Genomic DNA, 25,058 nt, shown 5'->3' with positions numbered 1-25,058 from the left:
GCTGGCGTCCGTGGTCACCAGGATCCAATCCTGTATGCCGAATCTGCGGCCCTCCAATAGATGAGCACTCTGCAACCACCACAGAAGAGACACCCTTGTCCTTGGAGACAGGGTTATCCGCAGGTGCATCTGAAGATGCGACCCTGACCATTTGTCCAACAGATCCCTTTGGAAAATTCTTGCGTGGAATCTGCCGAATGGAATTGCTTCGTAAGAAGCCACCATTTTTCCCAGGACTCTTGTGCATTGATGTACAGACACCTTTCCTGGTTTTAGGAGGTTCCTGACAAGCTCGGATAACTCCTTGGCTTTTTCCTCCGGGAGAAAAACCTTTTTCTGAACCGTGTCCAGAATCATCCCTAGGAACAGCAGACGAGTTGTCGGCATTAACTGGGATTTTGGAATATTCAGAATCCACCCGTGCTGTTTTAGCACTTCTTGCGACAGTGCTAATCCCATCTCTAGCTGTTCTCTGGACCTTGCCCTTATTAGGAGATCGTCCAAGTATGGGATAATTAATATGCCTTTTCTTCGAAGAAGAATCATCATCTCGGCCATTACCTTTGTAAAGACCCGAGGTGCCGTGGACAATCCGAACGGCAGCGTCTGAAACTGATAGTGACAGTTTTGTACAACGAACCTGAGGTACCCCTGGTGTGAGGGGTAAATTGGAACGTGGAGATACGCATCCTTGATGTCCAAGGATACCATAAAGTCCCCCTCTTCCAGGTTCGCTATCACTGCTCTGAGTGACTCCATCTTGAACTTGAACTTCTTTATGTACAGGTTCAAGGACTTCAGATTTAGAATAGGCCTTACCGAGCCATCCGGCTTCGGTACCACAAAAAGAGTGGAATAATACCCCTTCCCTTGTTGTAGAAGAGGTACCTTGACTATCACCTGCTGAGAGTACAGCTTGTGAATGGCTTCCAAAACCGTCTCCCTTTCGGAGGGGGACGTTGGTAAAGCAGACTTCAGGAAACGGCGAGGTGGATCTGTCTCTAATTCCAACCTGTACCCCTGAGATATTATCTGCAGGATCCAGGGATCTACCTGCGAGTGAGCCCACTGCGCGCTGTAATTTTTGAGACGACCACCCACCGTCCCCGAGTCCGCTTGAGAAGCCCCAGCGTCATGCTGAGGCTTTTGTAGAAGCCGGGGAAGGCTTCTGTTCCTGGGAAGGAGCTGCCTGTTGCTGTCTCTTCCCTCGACCTCTGCCTCGTGGCAGATATGAATAGCCCTTTGCTCTCTTATTTTTAAAGGAACGAAAGGGCTGCGGTTGAAAAGTCGGTGCCTTTTTCTGTTGGGGAGTGACTTGAGGTAGAAAGGTGGATTTCCCGGCTGTAGCCGTGGCCACCAAATCTGATAGACCGACTCCAAATAACTCCTCCCCTTTATACGGCAAAACTTCCATATGTCGTTTTGAATCCGCATCGCCTGTCCACTGTCGCGTCCATAAAGCTCTTCTGGCCGAAATGGACATAGCACTTACCCGTGATGCCAGTGTGCAGATATCCCTCTGTGCATCACGCATATAAAGAAATGCATCCTTTATTTGTTCTAACGACAGTAAAATATTGTCCCTGTCCAGGGTATCAATATTTTCAATCAGGGACTCTGACCAAACTACCCCAGCACTGCACATCCAGGCAGTCGCTATAGCTGGTCGTAGTATAACACCTGTATGTGTGTATATACTTTTTTGGATATTTTCCATCCTCCTATCTGATGGATCTTTAAGTGCGGCCGTCTCAGGAGAGGGTAACGCCACTTGTTTAGATAAGCGTGTTAGCGCCTTGTCCACCCTAGGAGGTGTTTCCCAGCGCTCCCTAACCTCTGGCGGGAAAGGGTATAATGCCAATAATTTCTTTGAAATTATCAGCTTTTTATCAGGGGCAACCCACGCTTCATTACACACGTCATTTAATTCTTCTGATTCAGGAAAAACTATAGGTAGTTTTTTCACACCCCACATAATACCCTGTTTAGTGGTACCTGTAGTATCAGCTAAATGTAACGCCTCCTTCATTGCCAAAATCATATAACGTGTGGCCCTACTGGAAAATACGGTTGATTCGTCACCGTCACCACTGGAGTCAGTGCCTGTGTCTGGGTCTGTGTCGACCGACTGAGGCAAAGGGCGTTTCACAGCCCCTGACGGTGTTTGAGTCGCCTGGACAGGCACTAATTGATTGTCCGGCCGTCTCATGTCGTCAAACGACTGCTTTAGCGTGTTGACACTATCCCGTAGTTCCATAAATAAAGGCATCCATTCTGGTGTCGACTCCCTAGGGGGTGACATCCTCATATTTGGCAATTGCTCCGCCTCCACACCAATATCGCCCTCATACATGTCGACACACACGTACCGACACACAGCAGACACACAGGGAATGCTCCTAACGAAGACAGGACCCACTAGCCCTTTGGGGAGACAGAGGGAGAGTTTGCCAGCACACACCAAAAGCGCTATATATATAACAGGGATAGCCTTATAATAAGTGCTCCCTTATAGCTGCTTTATATATATCTAAATATCGCCATAATTTTGCCCCCCCTCTCTGTTTTACCCTGTTTCTGTAGTGCAGTGCAGGGGAGAGACCTGGGAGCCGTCCTGACCAGCGGAGCTGTGAGAGGAAATGGCGCCGTGTGCTGAGGAGATAGGCCCCGCCCCTTTTCCGGCGGGCTCGTCTCCCGCTATTTAGTGAATCCAGGCAGGGGTTAAATATCTCCATATAGCCTCTGGGGGCTATATGTGAGGTATTTTTAGCCTTTATATAGGTTACATTTGCCTCCCAGGGCGCCCCCCCCCAGCGCCCTGCACCCTCAGTGACTGCGTGTGAAGTGTGCTGAGAGGAAAATGGCGCACAGCTGCAGTGCTGTGCGCTACCTTTAGAAGACTGCAGGAGTCTTCAGCCGCCGATTCTGGACCTCTTCTGACTTCAGCATCTGCAAGGGGGCCGGCGGCGCGGCTCCGGTGACCATCCAGGCTGTACCTGTGATCGTCCCTCTGGAGCTGATGTCCAGTAGCCAAGAAGCCAATCCATCCTGCACGCAGGTGAGTTCACTTCTTCTCCCCTCAGTCCCTCGTTGCAGTGATCCTGTTGCCAGCAGGACTCACTGTAAAATAAAAAACCTAAGCTAAACTTTTTCTAAGCAGCTCTTTAGGAGAGCCACCTAGATTGCACCCTTCTCGGCCGGGCACAAAAATCTAACTGGAGTCTGGAGGAGGGTCATAGGGGGAGGAGCCAGTGCACACCACCTGATCTGGAAAAGCTTTACTTTTTGTGCCCTGTCTCCTGCGGAGCCGCTATTCCCCATGGTCCTTTCAGGAACCCCAGCATCCACTAGGACGATAGAGAAATTGACGTTTTTTTTATGAGTGAATTAGGTAAAGAACATGAATTTAACCCTATCCAAAAAGATTTTAGTTAAAAAAAGAAGAAAAACATTTTCTTTTTTAATAAAAAAAAAAAATCGGAACATCGATCGGGAACATCACGACCATCGGAATATTGTGACCATCACAACTTTAGTTTTTAGAGCCCAGACAGCTGCCAGGTACACATGACGGGGGACTTGGGAGCGATGATTTACACTTACAAGAGGATGCTTTTGTCTGCATCCGCTGGGGGTGGGTGGTCCTGCCGTGCTGACCGATCAGCAAAGATCGGCAGCACGGCAACACTGAGGACTGGGTGCTGGAAGGCAGAGGGACCTTACGGCCCCTCTGAGAGCAGCAGCGGAGGAAAGTTTCCATTCCCTGCTGCTGCTAACACAGTTTATCTGACTGGTCGCATCCTGTGCGACCAGGTCAGATAAAACACTTCCTGGCATGGTCGCATCTGATGCGACCATGCCAGGCAAGTGGTTAAATATAAATCAGCAATACATGGTTTGTGTCCTGATGAGCCATAGCTATATTGCTATGTGATAAATATGCAGCATTAACATTTCTGTGTCAACGTAAGGCTTCAATCACAGCAACTTTCTACAACTAAAGCTTGGCACACAATTTTACGATCATGCTGCTGATTGGGTTAACGCTCCCGCTCAGCAGAGCAGTGTGTACCCAGCTTGACCTCCTGTCAGCCTCTTGGCAGCCCCCAGCCCCGTACACACTGTGTTAAAATAGCCCAGTGTGTAAAATCTTCTATGGGATGGGGAGGTCTGCCCAACAAATATTAAGCAGTACATAAGATGCAACCTACCGTTCCTTGCTGTTGCAGGAGCGTTATAAGACTGTTATTGGCTAACACTTTTGCAACGGTGCAGCATACATAGAAGCATTAACCAAACTACACCAATGTACATCTCTTCGCTTATCTCAAAGATATACGTCTCTCATCCACACTCATTACTTGCTCCCAGATTGCAGGACTTTCTTTGGGCTGCACCCACTCTGGAATGCCCTACCACGCACAATAAGACCCTCCCCTAGTCTCCAAACCTTTAAGCGTTCCCTGAAAACTCACCTCTTCAGGCTAGCTTATCACATTCCAGAACTGCCCACATAACCTTCATAAGCTTTCCTACCCAAAGATATCCCCACTGAACTATAGTTGTCCACACACATCCACCACATATTTTCTCTTTCTTCACTTTCCCTTCCTTCTGACCCTGGTTCATCATTGCTGTGATGTGATATCAGGCAGCCCACCTTGAACCTTTGCAATCTGGTGGACAACTATACAATAAATAGCACCTTTCCTTGTGTATCAATATCAATTTCCCTACAGATTGTAAGCTTGCGAGCAGAACCCTCTTACCTCTGATTGTTATTACCCAGTTTTGTTTTATCATTGCGTCCAATTGTAAAGTGCAACAGAATTTGCTGCGCTATATAAGAAACTGTTAATAAATAAACAAATAATAAGCATAGAAAGTAGAAACATAGAATTTAATGGCAGATAAGAACCACGTGGCCCATCTTGCCTGCCCCTTTTTTATCCTCAACACTCTTTGAACCTTAATTCTTTGTAAGGATATTCAGATGTCTAAATAGAACATAAATAATTGATTTTGGTTTTTATAGGTGTGTACCCAGCTTAAGTGAAATGTTTACTACAATCAGTTAAATGATATGAAGCTTAAGATGACACACACAGTGGGATACCATAAGATGGAAGAAGTCAAATCAATCTTTACTGTAATTAGCATTTTTTTATTACGCATACCGGTAATGTTCAGGAGCATGTTTGTCAGTCAGGACCTGCAGGTATATAGACTGGGACCTTCTCTTTATACACCAGTTCTAAATAATGAGGGGAAAGAAACAGATTGGCATTTAAGTTGCTCAGTGATGTGTTTTGCATAATGGATTTTAAGAATGTGCTAACTTACTGTACATCAAATTTCAAATAAATATAAAGTTTCACCTCACAAATGGCAACAGTGATAGCACACCCCTGCTTTCCCACAGCCACAGTGATCTCATGACCAGCTTTCTTACAGCCACAGTGATGTCACGATCTGCTTTCCCACAGCCACAGTGATGTCACAACCTGCTTTCCCACAGCCACAGTGATGTCATGACCAGCTTTCTCACAGCCACAGTGATGTCACAACCTGCTTTCCCACAGCCACAGTGATGTCATCACCTGTTTTCTCACAGCCACAGTGATGTCACAACCTGCTTTCCTACAGCCACAGTGATGCCACGACCTGCTTTCCCACAGCCACAGTGATGTCACATCCCACTTTCTCACAGCTAAAGTGATGTCATGCCCCACTTCTCACAGCCACAATGATGTCACAGCCCACTTTCTCACAGCCACAGTTATGTTACGCCCCACTTTCTCACAACCACAGTGATGTCACGCCCCCTGCTTTCTCACAGCCGCAGTGATGTCTTGACCTGCTTTCCCACAGCCACAGTGATGTCACGACCTGCTTTCCCACAGCCACAGTGATGTCACGACCTGCTTTCCCACAGCCACAGTGATGTCACGCCCTGCTTTCCCACAGCCACAGTGATGTCACGCCCCGCTTTCTCGCAGCCAAAGTGATGTCATGCCCTGCTTTCCAACAGCGACAGTGATGTCACGATCTGCTTTCCCACAGCCACAGTAATGTCATGACCCACTTTTTCACAGCCACATTGATGTCACGACCTGCTTTCCCACAGCCACAGTAATGTTATGACCCGCTTTCTCACAGCCACAGTGATGTCTCGACCTGCTTTCCCACAGCCACAGTGATGTCATGACCCGCTTTCTTACAGCCACAGTGATGTCACGATCTGCTTTCCCACAGCCACAGTGATGTCACGACCTGCTTTCCCACAGCCACAGTGATGTCACACCCCACTTTCTCACAGCCAAAGTGATGCCACGACCTGCTTTCTCACAGCCACAGTGATGTCTCACCCCACTCTCTCACAGCCACAATGACGCCATGCCGTTTTCTCACAGCCACAGTGATATTGCACCCCGCTCTCTCACAGCCACAATGATGTCACACCCTTTTCCACCGCTACAGAGATTCATGACCTGCTTTCCCACAGCCACAGTGATGTCACGACCTGCTGTCCCACAGCCACAGTGATGTCACAACCTGCTTTTCCACAGCCACAGTGATGTCACGCCCCGCTTTCCCACAGCCACAGTGATGTCACAGCCTGCTTTCCCACAGCCACAGTGATGTCACGCCCCGCTTTCCCACAGCCAAAGTGATGTCACACCCTTCTTTCTCACAGATACAGTGATTTATGACCTGCTTTCCCACAGCCAAAGTGATATCATGCCCCACTTCTCACAACCACAGAGATGTCACAACCTGCTTTCTCACAGTCACAGAGATGTCACACCCCACTCTCTCACAGGCACAATGATGTCACATCCCGCCTTCTCACAGCCACAGTGATGTCACACCCCACTCTCTCACAGCCACAATGATGTCACGCCCTGCTTTCTCACAACCATAATGATATTACGTTACACTTTCTCGCAGGACAGTGATATCAAAAGGTTCTGTCTTCTGACAGGACAGAGCTGTTATTGTTTCTGACCTGTGCAAATGCAATGAAGAATAGCTGATCATGTGTGTATTTCAGACGAGGTAGTGGGCGTTCGGGGCCGTTTTCTCTCACCCACTTCTGGTATGCCTGGAAAGATACAGCACATGTCAGAACAAATCATATACACGGTTGAGTCACATTATTATGACCACCAGCTAATAGCCAGAGTAACCGCCGTGTGCAGCACGGACAGCAGGTAGACAGACTGAACTGTCATTGTAGACACTGGTAGCTCCCAGGTTCATTTTGATTGTGAGCTGCTCCACTGAAGCATGTCAGTCGGCCGTCACGCATCTTCGTAGCTGATGTTCACCTCTCACATCAGTGGAATGTGTTGCTCCGCAGTTTCTACGTCGGTTATTCGCAATTATGCCATTTGTCCAGTCAAATTACACCTTCACCACAGTAACACGCACCAGTTCAGAAACTGCTCTGTTTCAGAAATACTGCCACCCTTGGCACGAAAGCCAATAATCATCCCTTTCTTCAACTGAGATTATTCGATCCTTTTACCCATGACAGCAGCGAGTGATATGTGTGCAGACGGCCTATTGCACACCTTGTATACCCACCAAGCCAGCGCACGACATCCTTCCTAGGCTCATCCTTCCTAGGCTGTGGAGGGTGCAGGGTGCTGCGGGTCTAGCATGTATATAACCCAGTGTGTGAGGACCGGGTTAAAGCCTGCAGATGGCTGCAGCTGTACCCCGCCCCTGTAGCTGCTGATGGTGGCCCTATCTGAGTTCCATCTCTGGTTACTACATGCCGGCTGCTCCCATGCTGTTGCTGCCTGCAGCGGTGCCTCTCTTGCAGTGAAGGGCTGGTGCAGCATTATTAGGTGCTGCGGCCCCAGTTCTTTGTGCCAGATTCTCTGGGACACTCTGAACATCGGGGTCCGGTACAGCTGTCCCCTTTGACTTCCCCTGTTGCTGGGCCTGAATGTAGGAGGTATAATGGGACTCGACCGTGTCGTGTATGTATACAGCAATATCACAGGAGAATACACTTAGTGAGAAAGCAAGATCATGTAGGTAGATAAAACTGAAAAATAATTACACTGTGTGGTTACTTACATAATAAGCCAGCTTTAGGCCACCCATGTCTGCAATATTTTCTCCCAAAGTTAATCTTCCATTTACCTAAAACGAGAGTAGACAATGAGCTCTCCACAATAAGACTCTCCACTAGTCTCCAAACCTTTAAACGTTCCCTGAAAACTCATCTCTTCAGACAAGCCTACCAAATTCCTGACCCACACACATAACCTTCAATGCTTCCCTATCCAGTTACATTCCCTCTGCACAGTCCCCATAATCTCACATTTTGTCTTCCAACATTGCTGGGTGATCATATCATACAACCCACTAAGAAGCTAACAATCTGGGGAAACATTATGTAACAGGTAGCATCTATCCTTGTGTATCAATACCTATTTCCCTCTAGATTGTAAGCTTGCGAGCAGGGCTTTCCTACCGCTATGTCTGTCTTTGCCCTGTTTTGTTCTATAACTGTTGTTCTAATTGTAAAGCGCAACGGAATATGCTGCGCTATATAAGAAACTGCTAATAAATAAATAAATTAGATATATATCTATGTTTCTCCATCTAAATCTCAGAACCAGTTAGTGTAATGTATCTTGCATGAATTTGCTCTGCATTTGCTCAGAAAACGAGCGCACACAAATGAGCACACACAAACGAGCACACACAAATGAACACACACAAACACGAGAATGCAAAGTCAAATGCAAGTGTATCTACACTTACTGTACAACACTTACTGTACAACACTTACTGTACAACCAAATTGGCAAAATGGTGGTTTGACAGGACTTTCTCACTTAGGCAAGGATTAGTAACTGCACATTGAACAAATGGGGACCATGATTGACACACTGCTGGCATTTAGGGGAGGTGACAGGAAGCATTCTAAAAAACCTTTGGGTGGAGGGGGGTGAACAGACCCTAGTATCTGGGTGTGCTATAGCCAGTAGCTGCGTTCTGCCACACATTATTCCGCTGACTGAAACTACCCTGCCAGCTCATGCCGATGTGTTCATAAGTGCTCATATTAAAAATCATAAGGAGGAATTGTTAAAAGAATAATATTGGGTTCAGCCACCATAGATATGCCTAATATAGTCAGACTGCCTAATATTTCCCAATATTATGTGTTTAAACTGTATTGTACACTACTGCTCATCACATTATAAAAACATTATACAAGTATGCCTTCACATCCTCCACCAGGTCTCACATTCCATTCACTGCTAATGATGCCTACTGTTACTGAGTACTATATAACACAACACACTTATCTATTTGCTGGATAATATGCACTGTCTTACAAACAAGGCATGAATGTAAATGGAATAAGACTCACATAGAAAGCATTATTATTGTGTTTAGCCATTTAATGGAAAAGAAGCAAGTATGCTGGCATTATGAAACTTGCCTTGAATTAGATATAAAATGATACTTTCTTTTTGTGTCATCCTCTTATATTAGTAGTCTTTGTATCAATGCCTTTGCCATCACATTGTAAAATAATCATTTCTCTGCTACTGTATGCTACTTTACATTTCTATACAGCGCTATTCTACATTTTTATCAACTAAATGACTATTCATACAATTCCTGGAATATTGGTTTCTGCAGTTCCCATGCTTTGGCAGACACACCAATAATCTTTCTCTCTTTTTGACCAAGCATCACAAGCACACACAGGGCCTGCTTCTGAGTCAGACACATCTGCAGCCATGTCAGGATACGGCTGCGACAGCCTGCTCACTACCCTATGCTAATGTGAGTATGCGCCTGATTATGCAGATTATCCGCCCAATGTTTTCCTTCCACAGCTAGCATCATTAGTATTAGGACTTACACTCACCACATGCTTGCTGTAAAAGAACAGTCTGAAATGGTTTCTGTCCTCACGCCACAAACCAACATGGAAGTCTGCCTACATGCCCACGAGATGGGACTTGTCCTTTCGTCCATGTGGTAACCACCGTGTTATGCCCATTTAATACAAAGAACCCTGTCAATGGATGGATCAATCCATCTGCACTTTTAATTTCCGCCTGTGTGTATGCATGGTACATCACATGCACAGTCTGCGATTGCTTTCTCTGGTGCAGGCATATTGCAGATATCCACCATGGGTCCCTCCACATTTGGACTTGCATCTATCTCTGAACTAGGCCCACAGTCTGCAATTCAGGCTGCCAATTAAACAATTTCAGACCTAATCAATTTGAATCAGAACATTTCAGATGTTCATGAGGTATAATAAAATGTAGACAAGCAACGACCCTGATCTTAACATGAATTTGGTAATACCACAATTTTTCTAGCTGTGCCTCACATAAGCATCTACATTTTACATTGTATAATACAATGTAAAATATGTATAAAATCTATCTTACGGAATATGTAAAAGATAATAAATTATACAAATGTATAAAATAAAATGTAAAAAAAATGATGAAAATAAAAAAGTAATCTCCTTTGTTTCGGCGTACTCCACTGAAATCATTTATTTGACCTTATCATCTAGGCAGGTGACAAGTAATTTCAGACACTGTAGCTCAAACTGTACTGTATCATGGCATGGCAACTTTTATGTTACAGTGTGTTTTTTTTATATACAATCAATTTATCATCTAGCGACACTTGAAAAAAATAAGGTCCTTCTGTGAAGCCTGAATGCTTTAATGAATTCAAATAATTTTAAATCTACACATTAACATGGAAACACTACAGAATAATTATTAAGGCTATCTAGTTAAAACGAGATTTATGGTAAGAACTTACCGTTGTTAAATCTCTTTCTGCGAGGTACACTGGGCTCCACAGGGAATGACATTGGGGTATAGAGTAGGATCTTGATCCGAGGTACCAACAGGCTCAAAGCTTTGACCTTCTTCCCAAGATGCATAGCGCCGCCTCCTCTATAACCCCGCCTCCGTGCACAGGAGCTCAGTTATGTTAACCAGTCCAATGCAGAAGCAGGCAAAAGAGACGACAACTGTTAGTAGCCACATACACCACATTCTCACGACAGGAGAAGGTGTCAGCGGCTAATGCCATACCAGCCCAAAGAAGCTAAGTTCGTCAGGGTGGGTGCCCTGTGGAGCCCAGTGTACCTCGCAGAAAGAGATTCAACAGTGGTAAGTTCTTACCATAAATCTCGTTTTCTGCTGCGAGGTACACCGGGCGCCACAGGGAATGACATTGGGGATGTCCTAAAGCAGTTCCTTATGGGAGGGGAAGAATTGTACCGGGCACAAGAACCCGGCGTCCAAAGGAAGCATCTTGGGAGGTGGATGTATCGAAGGCATAGAACCTTATGAAAGTGTTCACTGAGGACCATGTAGCCGCCTTGCACAACTGTTCAAGGGTCGCACCACGGCGGGCCGCCCAAGAAGGTCCAACCGACCGAGTAGAATGGGCCTTTATGGTAGCAGGAGCTGGAAGGCCAGCCTATACATAAGCATGTGCAATCACCATTCTAATCCATCTGGCCAGGGTCTGCTTGTGAGCAGGCCAGCCACGTTTGTGAAAACCAAACAGAACAAAGAGAGAATCCGACTTCCTGATGGAGGCAGTTCTCTTCACATAGATACGGAGAGCCCGTACCACATCAAAAGACCGCTCTTTCTAAGACAATTCAGGAGAGGCCAAGGCTGGAACCACAATCTCCTGATTAAGGTGGAAAGAAGACACCACCTTAGGTAAATTCCCGGGACATGTTCTAAGAACCGCCCGGTCACGGTGACAAATCAGATATGGTGACCTACAAGACAAGGCACCCAAATCCGACACCCTTCTAGCAGAGGCAATATCCAGCAGAAACAATACCTTAAGAGAAAGCCACTTAAGGTCTACAGACTCAAGAGGCTCAAACGGAGATCCTTGCAACGCCTCCAACACCACCTCCTTCTTGCTTGAACTTCCTTATTACTCTGGGCAGGAGTGACACCGGGGGGAACACGTATTGCAGCTGAAAGTTCCATGGAATTGTCAGTGTGTCCACGAACTCTGCTTGAGGATCCCTTGTCCTTGCTCTGAAGACCGGAACCTTGTGACTGTCCACGAGGAGTTGAAACACTTCTGGATGGAGGCTCCACTCTCCAGCATGTACGTCCTGACGACTGAGAAAGTCCGCTTCCCAGTTTAGGACCCCCGGAATGAACACTGGCGATATGGCTGGCAGATGACGTTCCGCCCACTGAAGAAACCGTGATACTTCCCTTATTGCCATGCGGCTTTGAGTGCCGCCTTGATGATTGATGTACGCCACCATGGTGGCATTGTCCGATTGTACCTGAACAGGTCTGTTCTGTATTAAATGCTGGGCCAGGTTCAATGAGTTGAATACCGCCCGCAATTCCAGAATGTTTATCGGGAGGAGGGACTCCTCCTTGGTCCACCGACCCTGAAGGAAGTGTTGCTCCAACACCGCGCCCCAACCCCTCAGACTGGCATCCGTCGTCAGAAGGACCCAGTTGGAGATCCAGAAGGGACGACCCCTGCTCAATCGTTGGTCCTGAAGCCATCAGCTCAGTGACAGACGGACCTCCGGAGGCAAGGAGATCATTTGAGACCTGATCCGGTGAGGTAGGCCGTCTCACTTGGCAAGAATCAGTTTCTGTAGAGGGCAGGAATGGAATTGAGCGTAGCCCACCATGTCGAAAGCCGACACCATGAGACCTAGCACTTGCATTGCCGAATGTATCGACACTTGCGGACGAGATAGGAAGCATCGAATCCTGTCCTGAAGCTTCAGGACTTTCTCCAGAGACAAGAACAACCGCTGGTTATGAGTGTCCAACAACGTCCCCAGGTGCACCATGCTCTGAGCAGGGACCAGGGAAGATTTCTTCCAGTTGATAAGCCACTCGTGGGCTTGCAGAAACTAGATAGTTCTCAGGGCTGCTGGAGCAGCCCCTCCTGTTGTATGCCTGCTTACTGCATGGCACCAACTACAAAACTGATCTCCTGTGCACGGAGGTGGGGGTTATAGAGGAGGCGGCGCTATGCATCTTGGGAAGAAGGTCAAAGCTTTGAGCCTGTTGGTGCCTCGGATCAAGATCCTACTCTATACCCCACTGTAATTCCCTGTGGAGCCCAGTGTACCCCGCAGCAGAAATATATGTTATGCTTTGTATTAGCAGTGTTGAAATGGGATTGCCTTATTTTGTAGAAATGTAAAAAAATTATTGATGCAATTGTTCTTCTCACCCGTTGGTTGTACACAGTAAAGTTTTCGTATAGGTCAACAATGCATTCTGCTTTCTTTAGGAATTTGCTGTATGAGTCCTCAGTCCACCAGTGAATAAGATTCCCAAATGAGTCATACTGACCACCTGCATCATTCAATAAAATACAACAATAATGATTATCAAAAGTACAGACAAGGACATATGAAAGATGACAAATAGCTACATCTTTATGTGGACAATTTATCTTATGCTACTGTACAGTATAGCACTATATACTTCTTTGTTAACATTCATATAGTACCAGGATAAATTGTAGCACTTAAAATAAGAAAAAGTTTTTTCCACGAATGGAAAAAGATAGAGGCGCTGATATAGAAATATTGTTAATAAACACACAGTATAACAATGTATATAATTTTTCATTTATTTAAGCAATAAAAATGATTATTAAAGGCAGAGAAACGCGTAAACCTTTTTAAACCTTTTATTACAAGCCGGCAATTCATTTATTTCATCATACGAGGAGATGAATATGGTTTACATGTCCTGAAAGTAAACCGATATCCGAGGAGAGAGCGGCACTGGGAACAGCATTTGCCGTGCGGCTCACGTGCAGTGCGGAGCCCGACATTACAGCACAGAGGGAATGAGTTACGAGACGGCTGCAGGAGAGACGAGCGCTTGAAGCAGCGCCGGCAGCTAAGTCCGGGAGCGAGCGGCACTGGGAGCAACACTTGCCATGCGGCTCACGTGCAGCGTGGAGCCTGACACCATAGCACAGAGGGAGCGAGCTACGAGACGGCTGCAGGAGAGACGAGCGCTTGAAGCAGCGCCGGCAGCTTAGTCCGGGAGCGGTGCACAGCCCAACATAGAAAACGAGGTGAGCACTGCATTATACACCTCGCTCCAATGGAAATACTGCTGACAAGCTCCCTCATTATCAACTAAATAACTATCTTTTTAAGAAAAAGAAAAACTGTGCCCCTCCTATGTTACAGTGATTAAGAAATTGTCATACAGTAAATTTCACTGGGCAAGCCAATATTAATTCTGGGCATCTTAAAAAACAGCTTTGAATTAAATATACCCACTTGATTTCCAGATATGTCCGCACATAAAGGAACTGCTACCAGCGGACGGGAAGAGTGATTACAATTACAAAATTGGGCACACGCATTGGTGTAATAAATCATTAGCACCTGGATACGTGTTTATTCTAAAGGACACTCTGTACCGTAGCTCTGTTATAGATTTTTAGATACAGTAATTTATCTGTTTTTAAAGTGTTTATTTTCAGGATTGTACAAATAATGAAATATTTTTGATTATACTTACCGGCCGGTATCAATATAAATAATCATTTTTATTGCTTAAATAAATTAAAAAATTATATACATTGTTATACTGTGTGTTTATTAACAATATTTCTATATCAGCGCCTCTATCTTTTTTCCATTCGTGGAAAAAACTTTTTCAGTATTTTTTGCTATATTGTGGGAGGAGCATACCCACTATAGAGGCTGCAGATATTTAAATATTATTAGCTAGCGCTGGGTGATTTTCTTTAATACTTAAAATAAGAAACATGGTAATAAAACAAGACTGGATAATTTCAAAGCACAAAGATTTAAGAGGGTCTTGCTCACAAACAATTTACAGGCAAGTAGTACTTTAACACATGAGGTTAAAAGCCACAGATGCTTATTGGTCCAACCAGACTGCACTGAGACATACAGTAATAGTGGGGCTATAGGATCCAGTCACACAGTAATGGTGGCTTGGGGGTCAGTGATTGTTTCATTGTAGAAAGAGAACACATTTTAGCTTTACATTAATTATACGGATAAAGGGGTTTAGACTAAGTATTATTGAAATTCGATTGTCCAAACAGTTGAGTTTTAGGGAAAGCTTAAAACAGTGGTTGCAGCCTAAAAAAAGTCATGTATCCATATTGGGTGCAAATAACAAGTTTGGAGGAGAGTTAGAGATCTTGTGCAGAGTGAAGAAGACAATTACAAGTGAAGAGTTGTTTGTTACAGTAAGCTGTCCTATTTTGTAAATGGCCTTAACTCTAAGTACAGTAGCAATTTATATATCATTCTCTACAAAAAACCAATGTAAGAGGTGTCACAGTGGAGCATACTGTATGTGGAATAAGATCTCCTGCGGACAAAAAGTCTACCTGCTGAATTAAAGTAGACTGTAGCAGTGAACTTTTGGTTGGAAGGCCAGTAAAAAGGTTCTGCAAGAATCAATGCAGCAGATCATAAGTGCAAGGATTAAAGTTTTGCGGTGTCTTGTGTGAGAGATGCATGTTACAAGATGGTTTATAGACCAGGACAGTTCTGATTCAAATATGGCTTCAAGGCAGAAAGTTTGAGGAGTTAGGCGTGTTGTCATCAGTAATAATGTGAGCTTTATAGGTTCTGTGGCGTGGTGGGAAAACCATTAGCCAGGTTTTTGGAATGCAGTTTAGGGTTATATCGCAATGAGGGTCAACACAGATGCTGACATATCTGGAATGGATAGACACAGTATATTATGGTATCAAATGAGCTTATTAGTTTTCCAATAGAAGTGGTATAGACAGAAAAGTTCAGGGGCCAAAGACCAAACCTTGTGGTTCTCCAATTCACAGAAGAACTAGAAAAAAAACCATACACTAAAGAAGCCGTTTTATAAGTAAAATAAAAACCAGCATAAAATAATGACCTGAGCACCAAGCAAATGTAATGTATTTATATGAGAAGGGAGCCATTGATCTTGTTAAATATTGCAGAAAGGACCATGACAATAAGAAGCAGGTAGTTACATTTAGATTATACAGTGATCCAGTCACTGACCAACTTAGTCAGTGCAGACTCTGTGAACCAAATCCTGATAGAAAAGTGTCCAATGAGTAGTTTAAGGAAATTAAGCAAAAAAGGAAAGATAGTCAAACCTCTCAAGAAGCTGAGAGGGTCAAATGGCTTTAGAGATAGGATGTAATCTGAGAGAATTTCGGAAAGATTGTTTTCGAGAGTAGGAGTAAAACCAACAAAAACTGCTGAAAGCGCCTCGTAATAAATTGTTCTATATAAAAAAATTCCCCAATTGCAATGCGCTGCTGTGTAGGTACTGTGAATTTGCCTAATTGAAGGAAACTAGATTGAAAAAAGAACTCAGCTGCGCAATGAAATTGGAAACATGAACAAAAACTGACGTATGCTGAGATAAATTATAAAGAAAATTTAATATGACAATAAAAGAAATTTCATACAATAAAACATATGGTCTGGACTTAAACCTTATAAGGAAAATAGTAAAATACCCTGTACTGGATATCAGATAAAACAAGCACTTGTGGTGTGAGCAGTAACAATATGCAACATTTGTATCCAACAAGTAGAAACAGTATCGTATCCTGGATATGAATGGATTGTTAGAATGTGGAGTAATTCATAAGTTTTAAACTGGTTACTGCAGTCCCATGAATGTATTAATGGAGCTCCTTTATGTAGAAATGCTCCGATGTCAGATAAAGTCAAAATTACCTCTCCCGTGGGCTGGTTTCTAACCGAGTGTCCTCGGTTAGATTATCCTGCGTTGCCCACCACGTAGCTGTCACTGGGAGGGAGAGTGCAAAGCTTGCACCAGGCGGAGACCTACACGGAGACGCTGCTGGAGGTATAAAGGAGCCACTATGAAGACTGAGTTGCCAATGCTGCTCGGCAGGCCTCAATGTCAGCTGCGGCGTGCAGAGAATAATATGCCACTGTAGGGGCTGCATATCGGTCTCTCAGTATAGATGAAAGTGCTTGTCATGCAAAATGCTTGTTAGGCAGAGTGTAGATGTCCAGTAGCTAAAAAAGAATTGAGGAGTCCTCAATCTAGAAGTAAAACCAGCATGTTTATAACAGAAGGGTGATTGTACAGTTAGGGGAAAGTACAAATCTTAGTTAAGGTTAGGAGCCAGCAAATGTCAGCTTTGTGAAGGGATCGTGTGATAAGGTTGAATGGATAGGTGCCAAAGTAAGAGGAGAAGCGTTTGGGTGCCATCATCATTGGTGAGATCAAATGATGAGAAGATACCAAATGGAGCAGGTTACTGTTTGGGGAAGAGCATACCATTTCATAACTATTAAGAATCGGCACTGAATTTACAGTAGTTGTTCTGAGCCATCAGCTTCAAGAATGTTTGACAATTAGTATAGATATGTTGTGTGAACTTAGGTTAGTAGGCAGGAGGCTGGATAGTTTTAACTAGTTGACCAAACATAAACCAATCCAGTCACTTGGTCTGACTGGTGAACCACCACATATACTGTATGGCAAATGTAGTCATAGCTGCTACTGTACAGAGACTCACTGATTATTCTAGCTCCTGGTCTATAATGGCCACAAGGAACTACCTTGCCCTTGATGCCACCCTATGCAGATATGGATCAGCAGCTGACTGGTTTTCCCACCCAAACAGATCTTTCAATTTGAGAAAAGATATTGATTGGATAGAACTGCCGTCTTACTGTTACTGGCAAACGTGTATTATCTGCTTATATAACTTTAGACACCAACTGTCAACGTCATTATTTTAGTAATCCAGTTTAGACACAGTGATGAAAAATACATAATACTATAGTCTATACCATATGGGGCGCAAAATGGCTATACTGCACAACATACTCTATAGCTTCTCCAGGCACTTGATCTCCATGGACCACACACTTCGAGGCCAAACATCCAGCTGAAAGCACCCAAACTATGCCTAGGAGCAGGGCAACACCCCTCCCTAATAATAACATCCCACAATCCTTCTTCTCTTCTACTAGAATCTTTATTTCTAGCCTACAGTATCTCACTATGCTACTGCCAATTACGTTACGTCACACATTTCCTTTTCTCCTTCTCCAACATTTTGATATTTTAGAAGCCACTTTATACAAATATCTCTATCACCTAGAAATAATATAATGGTTTTAATGGTTTGGGTAAAAATTTAATTATTGTCATCTGTCTTTTGGTAATTATTGCTATAGTAGATGCCTTCATAATTGTACCAAGCTATCTGTACTACTTCCCGATCCCCCATTTCATCACCTTCCCATCTTTTCTATACTCCCATTCATGGCCTCCTCCGTAATATTACCCGCCCCCCCAAAATAAATAAATAAATAAATAATATATATCTATATCTATATCTATATCTATATATATATCACCAATACAATACCCCTTTCCGTGCTAATTATAAGAAATAGTAATAGTAATAGGCAGCCTAATACCCCTTGGACTCCCTGTTGGTGGGAATCATAGAGTGAAGTATGAGCAATCACTGTACCTTCGAAATTTTAAGAAGAACATTTTAATAAATTATGTTGAACTTTTAATTTTCTCTGTGTAATATCATACGAAGACCAAGGAGAGGGCTACTGATGCTGTGACCTTGATTGGAGTGCCCTACCACTATTGTATATATGTATATATATATATATATATATATATATGGTATCCGGATTCCAGGTCGACAACAAAAAGGTCGACACACCTTAGGTCAATGTCAATTGGTCGTCACACCTTAGGTCGACATGAACAAAAGGTCGACATGGACAAAAGGTCGACAGGAACAAGGTCGACATGGAAAAGGGTCGACATGAGTTTTTAATGTTTTTTTGGTGCCGTTTTCTTCGTAGAGTGACCCGGAACCCCAATTAGTGCACCGCGTCCCCTCGCATGGCTCGCTTCACTCTCCATGCTTCGGGCATGGTGCCTTCGCTCCACTCCAAAGGTTGACATGAGTTTTTCACAATTTTTTTATTTTTTGGAACCTTTTCATACTTAACGATCCACGTGGACTACGATTGGAACGGTAATCTGTACCGAGCGAAGCGAAGGCACCATGCCCGAAGCATGGCGAGCGAAGCGAGCCATGCGAGGGGACGCGGTGCACTAATTGGGGTTCCCGGTCACTCTACGAAGAAAACCTAAGGTGTGTCGACCTTTTTGATGTCAACCTGGAGTCCCAGACCCATATATATATATACATACATACGGTATATATACATAGTGGCCACGGTAAAACATTGGGTGTGAAAAGCACAATGTTTCAACAATTTTTTTCCTAATGAAACCTGTCTGTTTTCATGAGAAACAGCCCAGTTTCACTTGAAATTGTGTCGGTTTCCGGGGATTTGGTTTAGTCTGCCTGAGGCAGGTGAAACAAAATCTCTGATAAGCCGCGGCTTGAGCCAGTTTATTGGGGCTAATAGGATAGCCCCGGCGAGACCTTTACCGCGGCTAATAGGACACTGCCCAAATTGTGTATTCAAATCGAAAAAAGACTATACATATCTATTTAATTATATCTGTTTTTAATCTATGGTTATAATAGTCAAGTAAGTTTCATGCAGCAGTATTGACAAAGCAGCAGATTAACTCTATTATTTATCAAAACCCAACTGCAATAAAATAATTACCCCAATCATCATATCCATGTGTGAGTTCGTGTCCGATGATGGTCCCTATTCCTCCATAGTTTAAAGACCTGTAGATACATGAGTCTATTATGTAAAGAAAAGACATGCAGCATCAAATGTTCCCATATTGCTACACAACAGTACCTACCTTATGTCCTTAAAAAAAATAGTCACTGAAGTTTAACCAGTCATTCTCCATGTAGATAATGTCAGGATGAGCTGATCACAACCAGTTACACCGACTGCATGTTATGGAACACCCTCTCAAACTGGCGAGCAGGGTGTAAAAATATAGCCATAGACTCTTGCCTCTAGAACCAATGTCTTGATCATATTTCTCATATATTTATTTACTAGTAACTGGTAGTTGCCCTTTTGTGCCTTAAGCTGTTACATAACACATACTGTGGAAGGGGGTGTTCATTAGGCCATGACCCCTGGCATATGACATTTGGCGACATGGCCACATATCAAGTTCCGGTTTACCATCAACCCCACCCTTCCCAGCACTGTGGTATATCAGGCTCAGTGCATGCTCTGCAAAGCAGCAGTTGAAAAATCCCCCCCCCCCCCCACCCCCCAACATCTCCCTGCCCATAGAAGACCGCTGCCTGCATGCATGTTGTGGAGCGGTGGGACAGTACTAAAAAAGCGTGATTGTCCTGCTGCAATAGGGACGATTGGGGAGTATGCATAAAATGCAACTTTTATACAGTATATATTACCTCAACTTTGACCCGGGATTCAGTCCATCCCGAACCTCCAGTTTTACTTAACAAAAGTGGTCACATTCCATATATATGGTTTGGGTACAAGATCGCGGCAGTTGGGATGCTGGCGGTCATAATATCGACCCCCTGTATCCCGACTGTTTTAAATGCAGACAGGGGTGCAGAAGGCAGCTAAACCTAATCCAATGTGTGTGTCCTCACCTCCCCCTGGCTGTGGTATATCATATGAAGCAGAATAGTTGGCACTCTGGGTGAACAGAAGAAAGCAATACCAAAGAGGTTCAAGCCAACGTTGTCTTGATAAAAGGGAGGAAGGTCCCTGAAACATCGGCTTGAACCTCTTTGGTATTGCTGTCTTCTGTTCACCCGGAGTTCTGATACATATGTGTGTATATATATATATATATATACACACACACACACACACACACACACACACACACACACACACACACACACACAAGCAAGTACACAACCATTTGTTCAGTAATAGGGTTTGCAAATTTTCCACAAGGGTCTTGCAATCTGTTCATCTGTTCAGTATACACTGCTTCAGTAATAAAAGAGCGCTTGAGTATGTATATATATAAATGCAATTTGTCAGCGCTAGTACCTGTAAATATAAAAATGGTTAAGAGTAATGTATAGGCCGGGTCACTCTGCTCCGTCAAGCCTGCTCGCATGTATCTTCAGCACGGGCCAGAAACGGGTTGGCATGTGCTGAAGCATTCTGACGGAGGCCAGAGAGAAACATTGATGTCATCTGGACCGCGCCGAAAATACACGCGAGCAGGCTTGACGGAGCAGAGTTACCCAGCCGGAGGAAGACTCGGGAGAGACGTGCATCTATCCAGCAGTAGTAGGCAAAGCTAGTAAGTGCCTTACCACCGCATGTGCGATGCGGCTTCCATGGACGGCAGCATCGGGAATCCGGTAAATCCTGAACTCCTCCAGCAAAACCCTTCTGAAAACGGGGCTGTACTCGTACATTACTCTTAACCATTTTTATTTTTACAGGTACTAGTGCTGACACATTGCATTTATATATACATAGTCACGCGCTCTTTTATTTTAGATATATTTAGCCATTTTAAAAACTGAATTGCTACCATACCTATAGCGCAGTGTTTATTCTATACACTGCTTCAGTGTAACTGTACATTATGGGGGAGAGAGATAAAGTACCAGCCAATCAGCTCCTAACTGCCATGTTACATGCTGTGTTTTAAAACTGACAGGAACTGATTTGTTGTCTAGTTTATCACTCTCCAAGGCTTAGTACATCTTCCCCTACAGTACATCCCTTATTCAGTTGAACTATGCCGATTATAAAGCTTGAGGTTCCACAAGACTTACTGGGGAAAATCTGGATCATAGAGTGTGGGTTGCAGGATCCCAGCAGGAAACACTGTGGGTGAAAGAGTGTTAGAATCATTTACTATGACCATAATATTAAGTAGTCTGTATTAAAGTGCAAGGGCTGATACAGAGTGAGACCTTTGCCAGATTGTGGGTCTGATTTAGAGATGGACGTAGAACACATATACGGTAGCTGCTGTATCTTTGGAGGAAGCAGCAGTGTACAAATGCTAATGCTGCTTGAGATATCTGTAGGAAAAAGACGCCTCCTGCCAGCATATGCAATTCCAATTGCTGTGTCTGAAGAAACAGCATTGGATCACCATTGTGAGCATTGGTCACAATGTTGGCAGCAATGGTCATCTGAGTAAGCCGAAACTTACTCAGAATGACTGCTGGAACTGCTCAGCTGGGGCCTGAAAATATGCATTGAAAGAGGCAGACCCTGGCCTCGGCACTCCGGAAAACGGGGTTACACTCCCTTGTTTATGGGGATGCTGGCCAGCTCTGCCCACCCCCGACCCAAACGCTAACAGCTTGTCAATGACGGGTACTGCAGGCTTAAATGCATTGATCAATACATGAACTAAAACTCCACTGGTTATTGTTATGCAAAGAGCCGCATATTGCAATTTGTATTATTATTATTATTATTCAGTAATTTTTGTATAATGCACCGGCACTCGTTCTCTCTCCATATGTAGCACTACAGGTCTCAGCTGGTAGCAAGGGCGTAGCTACCATAGGTGCAGGCAGTGCAGCTGCTATGGGGTCCAGAGCTGAGAGGGGCCCTCATTCCCTGTCAAAGTTAAATGTGTTATATGCATTTTTCAGCATTGGGTGATACATAGGGGCCCTTACACACTTTAGCATTGGTGCTTATATTATATATAGTTATGCCCTGGACCTGCTTATTGTAATGTGGTATAAAATTAAATGGAAAACATTATAATGTTACATAATATGAAGCGGGGCATTGTAATGTGGCATAATATGAACTGGGGACACTGCATGTCATAATGTGAATTGGGGTACTGTGCTGCATAATGTGTACTGGTAGCCCTACAATATTACATCATATGATCTAGGGGCACTGTGATGGTTTGTAAAATAAAGTAGGGCACTACTATTGGGCATAACATTAACTAAGGCACTACTATGGTTCAGAAAATGAACTAGCGCACTATTTTGGGACACAAATTAACAAATCCTGCGCAGAGGTGTTTCTTTAGAAGCATTGATACAGGGCCCCCTTCAAAATGTTGCTATGGGGCCCACAAAGTTCTGGCTACGCTCCTGGCTGGCAGCACCTTCATTACTGGCAGTTAGGGTGCGCAGTCTAGGGCCCCCTTTTCCTAGATACTCTGTGTTGTGTATTTTTATACACTTGAAGGTTTGCAGACTACCTTCAGCCTAGATGAGCACCCATCCCCCACCTGTCACCAATTGATTTTAAATAGGGAACCTAGCATGTTATGACTGCACATTCAGAACCAGGCACCATGAAGGTAAGACCTATACATTTATATGTCAGTTGTGGGGTAAGTAATTGGGGCGCGGGTCCTCCTGAATGGCTTTGGCTACTCCAGGGCATCACCATTATACCTACCTTAGCACTCTCCAACACTTGTATTGTTTGTTTTTATATATGTAACAATTTCAACACACTTATTTTACACGAATACATGCAATATCTGCTCTTCCCTTTTTTCTCTAGTGTGATGCCTTGGAGTAGCTTTGGCTGGAGGTTTTTTTGGGGTGTCCCGCGCCCTAGACTTGAACCCCCGAGATTGTTAGGGACCTGCAGTATAGCGGGGTCCCGTGACAGGGGCTGCAGGCTTAAATGCATTTATCAATCCATGAACTAAAACTCCACTGGTTATTGCAAATTGTATTATTATTCAGTAATGTTTGTATAGTGCACCAGCACTCGTTCTCTCTCCGTGTGTAGCCTGTCAATCATGCTGTGGCTGAGGGGCTGAGGCCTTGTAATATGTACTGAAGCCTGGCAGTCAATGCCTGTTTCTTAAGCAAAACAACAGCACAGGAAGAGGAGGGGGCTTGTGTGCAGACTCCATGGCACCCACTCCTCACTGTGGAGCAGTAGCCTGTGGCATTTTGCCAGCCATGTTCTCAGTGACCAATCTCTACTGTGCATGTACAAATCACTGGGAAAATGGCTGTTGCGACAATTTCTAGGTGATTTCAGCTGCAGCTCCCACATGGGACTTAGAAGGGGGAAGTAATTAAACATTGGTGTCAGGGTATGCAGTATGGGCCCTCCTGAACCCAGGTGGGCCTGTATGCACCGCACACACAGCACTCAATACAGATATACCAGTGGCGCAAGAGTATGTTATGTATGCCAGGGGTACTGGGTGCATGTGCTACTGGTTCAGAACTGCATGTTTCTTGTAACAGTTTCCACTTTGCATATGAACACAATTTTCGCTTTCTTGTGACTGCATTTTACTTCTACAATTTGGGGCGCAATTATGTCCAACTCAGCTCAGCATCATCCCCATACGTATAAAGTATGCTGAAATATCTATTTTTTTAATTCTCAGTAAAGGCCAGCAGAGGGTGTCCTTTACTACTCACCCATTTGGTTCTTGTTAGGAAGGTAGTAGGCATTCAGTGCCTGAGGAGGAAGCAGCCACCTGTAAAGTACAATAGGTTTAACTTGGTACATGAAATTATATTTATTTATTTATTTATCTTTTTGGACTTCAAGTACAAATTAAATATTGAAAAAGGATATCTAGTTATAGTTAGTTCCCATGTCAATCAAGAAACCAAGAAGAGTAAAGAGTAGTTGTTATTGCAAAGCTATACCTGCTTAAATTTTTTGGAATCCAAGTAAAGAAAACCAAAAAAATAATAAAACACTCGGGGAAATACATTGCTATCAGGAAGTGAAGGTAATCCCTGCCCATGGGCCCTCATTCCGAGTTGTTCGCTCGCAAGGCGATTTTAGCAGAGTTACACACGCTAAGCCGCCGCCTACTGGGAGTGAATCTTAGCTTCTTAAAATTGCGAACGATGTATTCGCAATATTGCGATTACAAACTACTTAGCAGTTTCTGAGTAGCTTCAACCTTACTCGGCATCTGCGATCAGTTCAGTGCTTGTCGTTCCTGGTTTGACGTCACAAACACACCCAGCGTTCGCCCAGACACTCCTCCGTTTCTCCAGCCACTCCCGCGTTTTTTCCGGAAACGGTAGCGTTTTTATCCACACGCCCATAAAACGCCGTGTTTCCGCCCAGTAAC

At 44.2% G+C, this 25,058-nt stretch overlaps 1 protein-coding gene across 1 annotated transcript in view; it reads right to left on the bottom strand.

The window, feature by feature from the left end:
* ECEL1 (endothelin converting enzyme like 1) overlaps positions 1–25,058 on the bottom strand; it is a 192,538-nt gene that overhangs the window by 5,742 nt on the left and 161,738 nt on the right. Inside the window, exons 11-17 of the mRNA XM_063916541.1 lie at positions 24,388–24,446; positions 21,784–21,835; positions 19,697–19,764; positions 13,264–13,388; positions 8,092–8,157; positions 7,010–7,105; positions 5,178–5,254 (exon numbers count right to left, since the gene is read on the bottom strand). Of these exons, the coding sequence (XP_063772611.1) occupies positions 5,178–5,254; positions 7,010–7,105; positions 8,092–8,157; positions 13,264–13,388; positions 19,697–19,764; positions 21,784–21,835; positions 24,388–24,446 (543 nt within the window). The remainder of the gene's footprint in view (positions 1–5,177; positions 5,255–7,009; positions 7,106–8,091; positions 8,158–13,263; positions 13,389–19,696; positions 19,765–21,783; positions 21,836–24,387; positions 24,447–25,058) is intronic.

This window comes from Pseudophryne corroboree, chromosome 4 (assembly GCF_028390025.1).
Source record: "Pseudophryne corroboree isolate aPseCor3 chromosome 4, aPseCor3.hap2, whole genome shotgun sequence".
Taxonomy (NCBI): domain Eukaryota; kingdom Metazoa; phylum Chordata; class Amphibia; order Anura; family Myobatrachidae; genus Pseudophryne; species Pseudophryne corroboree.
The sequence above is the reverse complement of the archived record's forward strand: the minus strand, read 5'-3'. Positions and strand labels throughout refer to the sequence as shown.